The sequence below is a fragment of the Hyperolius riggenbachi genome, chromosome 1 (assembly GCF_040937935.1).
Source record: "Hyperolius riggenbachi isolate aHypRig1 chromosome 1, aHypRig1.pri, whole genome shotgun sequence".
NCBI lineage: Eukaryota > Metazoa > Chordata > Amphibia > Anura > Hyperoliidae > Hyperolius > Hyperolius riggenbachi.
The window spans coordinates 283,548,126-283,553,237 of NC_090646.1; the positions used below are offsets into that span (position 1 = coordinate 283,548,126).

The window sequence follows — 5,112 nt, forward strand, 5'->3', positions numbered from 1 at the left end:
CGTCCGAATCTCACATTTTATACCTTGGCACATGGCTCTCACACCTGGGGCTGGAACCTCTAGCCACTCATCTTCAGGCTGCAACACATCATGAGGTCTTCTAGAAAGCCCATCTGCATCCCGATTGGCCATGCCTGGACGGTACTTAAGACTAAATCTGTAATTAGCAAGGGCCGCCAACCATCGATGTCCTGTAGCATCTAATTTAGCTGTGGTCAACACATAGGTGAGAGGGTTGTTATCAGTCTGTACTTCAAACTCAGCTCCATATAGATACTCATGAAGCTTATCTACCACAGTCCACTTCAGTGCCAGGAACTCAAGCTTGTGTGCTGGGTAATTCCGCTCTGTTGGTGACAGACTCCTGCTCACAAAGGCTATCGGCTTCAGTCTACTCTCCTGCTCCTGGTACAAAACACCCCCTAGTCCATCTCTGCTGGCATCAATGTGTAAGACATACGGCTTCTGAGGGTCTGCATAAGCTAAAACAGGTGTGCTGGTTAGACAACTTTTAAGCTTCTCAAAGGCACACTCCTCTGTCCATTGCTCAATGACAGACTCTTTTCCTGCACGTTGCAGAACGTTATTCTTCTGATCTTGTTTAGACCCTGGAGCCTGCACCTTTTCCTTCACTTGGAGCAAATCATTGAGGGGTCTTGCGATCTGTGCAAAGTCTTTGACAAACCTTCGATAGTAAGAACAGAAACCCAAGTATGAACGGAGCTCAGAAACTGTTTTAGGTTTTGGCCAAGTTGTTAGTGCTTCAACCTTTGAAGGATCCGTTGCCACACCATCAGCCGACACTACATGTCCCAGGTAAGTTACAGATGGAAGGCAGAATTGGCACTTTTCCAGCGACAACTTTAACCCTTCCTTCCTCAACCGGTCCAGCACCTTGATTAGCCGAGTCTCATGCTCTTCCAGGTCTCTTCCAAACACAATGACATCATCCAAATACACAAGCACCTCCAGCAGGTTCATATCTCCCATTGTATTTTCCATTAACCTCTGAAAGGTGGCTGGAGCACCCATGAGTCCCGGGGGCATCCTATTGAATTCGAAGAATCCTAAAGGACAAATGAAGGCAGTTCGCTCCTTGTCTTCAGGATGCATTGGAATCTGATGATATCCACTTTTAAGATCCAGCACACTAAACCACTTAGCTCCAGCCAAGCATTGCAACACATCTTCCACTCGTGGTGTGGTATACTGATCTGGAATAGTACGTCGATTCAAAGTTCTATAGTCTACACACATTCGAATAGTACCATTCTTCTTTCGCACCACTACAATTGGTGAAGCATAGGGACTTCGAGACTCTCTAATGATTCCAGTTCTTTTGAGTTCTTCCAGCTGTTTCCGTAAATCTTCAATGTCTCCAAGGGCTAGCCGCCTTGACCTTTCCCGGAATGGCCGGTCATCTTGAAGGCGAATACGGTGCTGTGTACTTTTTGCACATCCGACATCATATTCGTGTTGTGCAAAGATTTCACTTTGTCCTCGCAGAATGTTGAGCAAACGTTGTCTCCACTCTGAAGGCAAAAGGGAGTTTTGAGAAACTGAGATCTCCAATTTGTTCTCCAGCTCTTCTGCCTCTCCCCCCACTTGAAAAGGGGTCGTCACTCGGCTTGCTACAAACATCGTTCCCAGTTTTGCCCGAGGTCTTAACATGACTGGTTGTGGTAAGGTGTTTCTGATTCCTACAAGCACTCTGCCATTCTTGCGTTGCAAATCCTCTGCGGGGATAGTCTCAGGGATAATTTCCACCCCTAGCGGCAATCCAGATCCTTCCTCCCCTTCGATCAACAGCAACGGGACTGACTCCTTCCATGTCGTTCTCACTTCAGCTTTCAGACATACCACTTGTCCAGGCATCAACTGACAGTCTTCTCGCTGAGATAACCATACACTTCCAACCCCATGGGCTGGGGCCTCCCGCTCCACCAACAGTTGTTCCCATGCGGCTTGAAGCAAAGGGTGCAATGGACTAGGTGGCTGCCCATAACGGTCCATGATGGGCTCCAATACTCGTCTAACCAGGTGATTATTAGTTCCAAGGATCACTGAGTACCGTGAGGACCCTGGCGGTCGGGGGTAGACTACTGCTAGTGTATCCAGGACTTCTTGAGTTCCTGCCACTTTATATCCTAGCTGAATCTGAAGGTTCACATATCCATCATATGGTAGCTGTTTCTCACTGATTCCCCAGATCTCCAGCTTATCCAGTGCCTGTAAAGGACAATGAGCTAAATGCTTCTCATAAAAGTCTCTATACAACAATGTCACTTGTGCGCCTGTGTCCAGTAATGCATGAGTGAATACACCTTCTATCTGTACTGGCACCACTGGTGATGGTCCCAAAAGATCTTTAGGGAATGTGGTGGCTCCTGCTTCAGAAGCAGATTTGGCCAAAGCTTTCGGCCTCTTCTCTCGTTTCCTCATTTGTTGGCATTGGGTAGTATGGGTACGTGTAAAGCCTGATGTGGGTGCAGCTCCCAATGACTCTTTTTGCTCAGTCACTTTCTTACTGGCAAAGTCTTTGGAGATTTTGTTACCAAAGTGGTTTTCCACAAGCTGGTTGGTCTTCCTCTTCCTGCTGTTGAAATCTGATTGCCAGCTACACTCCTGCTGGATGTGACCCAACTCACCACCACGATAACCAGTCTTTTTTTGTGGTCCTCCCCTTGACGGGACTATTGCTTCTGTCTGGTACTTGGATACATCAGAAGAGGACCTTCCTGTCTTCTGTGATGTCAGAGCCTGCAGGACTCGCAACTGTGTCTTCTGCATTTCGCATTGTGTCTGTACTACTTGGGTCAACACCTTCCACAGACTGGTTAATGATGCATCCTCCAGAAAGTTGTTTTAAGACACTGGTTCTGCCTCCACTGTACGGACTTGACAAATCTTCACGGGCCTTGCACTAGTATACCCAGACTTTAGATCTTGTAATGCTTCCTCTTCTCGAATTTTCTTAATCAGTTGAGGATAGCTTGGCACCTCCACTTGATCCCCCAAGTGTAACTTGAACACCACTGGGTCAAGAGCTTGTGATCCCTCTTGGATTTGACAGATTCGGGCCCGATCCACCTGCTTTGGGTCTATTCCTTTACTTAACACTAACTGATGCAGGAGGCGGTCTAGTCGCCTTACATAACTTGACAGCTTTTCTCCAACCCTCTGGTAGGTGTGTTCAAATTGGTACAGTAAATCAGCGGGCTTATCAATCTTCCCAAACACACTATGCAATGCATCAAGATAATCCTGTGCAGTGCAATCAGATTGTCTCATCTTCAAATTTCGGACAGTGTCAGCTGCTGGACCTTTCAAGCTTTCTATAATCCTCTGCTTCTTGCTTATTTCAGGAACATCCCATTCTTCCAGTACCTGAGTGGCTTGGTCCATCCATGCCTCAAAATCTTCTTCACCAGGGGGAGTGGGTACTTTACCAGAGAACAACCGTAACTTTCTGTACCCCCAGCTTGCTAGCGAATAGTCAGGAGATCTACACTTTGTCAGTAGGTTTCTTAATGCTTCAAGGACTTCTGGTCCAATACAGTTCTTCTCTTGATCAATGGCAGGCTCAGATAATGGCCCCATAACTTCAGCTTCCACTTCTGCTGCACCTTTTGGAATGGTCACTTGAACTAACTGACCGCCTGGAGTTGTGAGGGTCATAGGCATCTTGTCATGGGGGACATGGGTCTTCCACTCCAGCAGGGCAAATTGAGTTGGTCCACTTGGGTCTGTTGTACTATCTAACAGGAACCCCCGACCAGATATTGGTAGTCTTTCAGCCACTTTCCTAATCTGTGCATCAGTCCAGTCATGCCCTGGCAACTCTAGGACTAAACAGTGTCCCACGGCAGCTTGGTGGTTCTCACACCATCTTCCGGCAGCTCTTGACTCCATACTGTGTCTGATTTCAAGGGATAAGGGGCGTAGACGTCACCGGGCGGAACCAAAGAGGGCGCCACGTTGGGCGCCAAATGTAGCGAGACAGACTGGATCGCTAATGAATGTAACAGGGCCTCTTAGTGGATACCGCCTCCAGTGGCACCCTGCCTCCTAGAATCATGCAGACACCAGTATCAATGCAATATATTTATTCCCCACTGACCAACGTGATCTAATGGGGTGAAGTAAGCAATAGAAAATATAGCACTAATCAAACACTTGTTAACTCAGCAAGATCATAACAGTAACAGTAATACGCTTCACACATTCAAAGTGCATAGAAAGTGTATGTCCAAGGTAGCCACCTCCTGCGCCCCTCCAGTGTCACTCTAAACAAGTGTACACTAGACTGGCACAGAACGCACCGCAGCAAAGGGACAAGCTTAATAAACTGCAATCAACACACGGTAGTAACCTCTTGCGCCCCTCCAGTGTCACTTTAAAGGAGTGCACACTACACTGGCGAAAGACGCACAACCATAGCAAAGAAACAAACTTAAGACAATGCAATCAGTAGCACAATCTTATTTAACTCCCGACTGGCCAGTGGGCTATAGTGCAGTTGCACTCGGGGTACCCCTTTAAGGAACATTATGTGCACAGTTGGGCGCCTTGTGAAGAAGGTGCAGCAGCAAGAAGACTCCTGATGCACTCAGCAACAACAGCATAGACATAGTCCCCAACAGTCCCGATTTGATCGGGACTGTACCGATTTGGGGGGCCCCTCCCGCCATCCCGCGCTGCCCCCCTTCTGTCCCGGCCGCTGGGCAGAGAGAAGGAAAAAAAATGATCGAGGCACCAGCCCCGGGGATCTGCATGCGGGATAGATTGCCGCCACTATTTATTTATCCCTCCCTCCTAATATGTCCCCCAGTGTCCCCTTCCCCCCGCACAGTAATTATGGGCAGCGGAGCGGGCAGTGAGTCTTACCACTGCCTCTCCGCTGCGTACCGGGATCTCCTCTGATCTTCCTTCCTGCTTCCTGTGACGTCACAGGAAGCGAGAAGATCAGAGGAGATCCCGGTACGCAGCGAAGAGGCAGTGGTAAGACTCACTGCCCGCTCCGCTGCCCATAATTACTGTGCGGGGGGAAGGGGACACTGGGGGACATATTAGGAGGGAGGGAGAAGGATAATGATGGCGGCGGCGGCCATC

At 48.5% G+C, this 5,112-nt stretch overlaps 1 protein-coding gene across 1 annotated transcript; it reads right to left on the reverse strand.

Annotated features, from left to right (window-relative positions):
* Positions 1-2,865: 2,865 nt before the first annotated feature.
* On the reverse strand, positions 2,866-3,912 carry LOC137506034 (paraneoplastic antigen Ma1 homolog). Its single transcript, XM_068233572.1, has one exon. It carries the CDS (start codon positions 3,910-3,912, stop codon positions 2,866-2,868), a length of 1,047 nt encoding a protein of 348 aa, XP_068089673.1.
* Between the last annotated feature and the right edge of the window lie 1,200 nt (positions 3,913-5,112).

What these genes read in the sequence shown, in the direction of transcription:
- LOC137506034 (XM_068233572.1), bottom strand. Translation starts at nt 3,912, where the DNA reads ATGGAGTCAAGAGCTGCCGGAAGATGGTGTGAGAACCACCAAGCTGCC.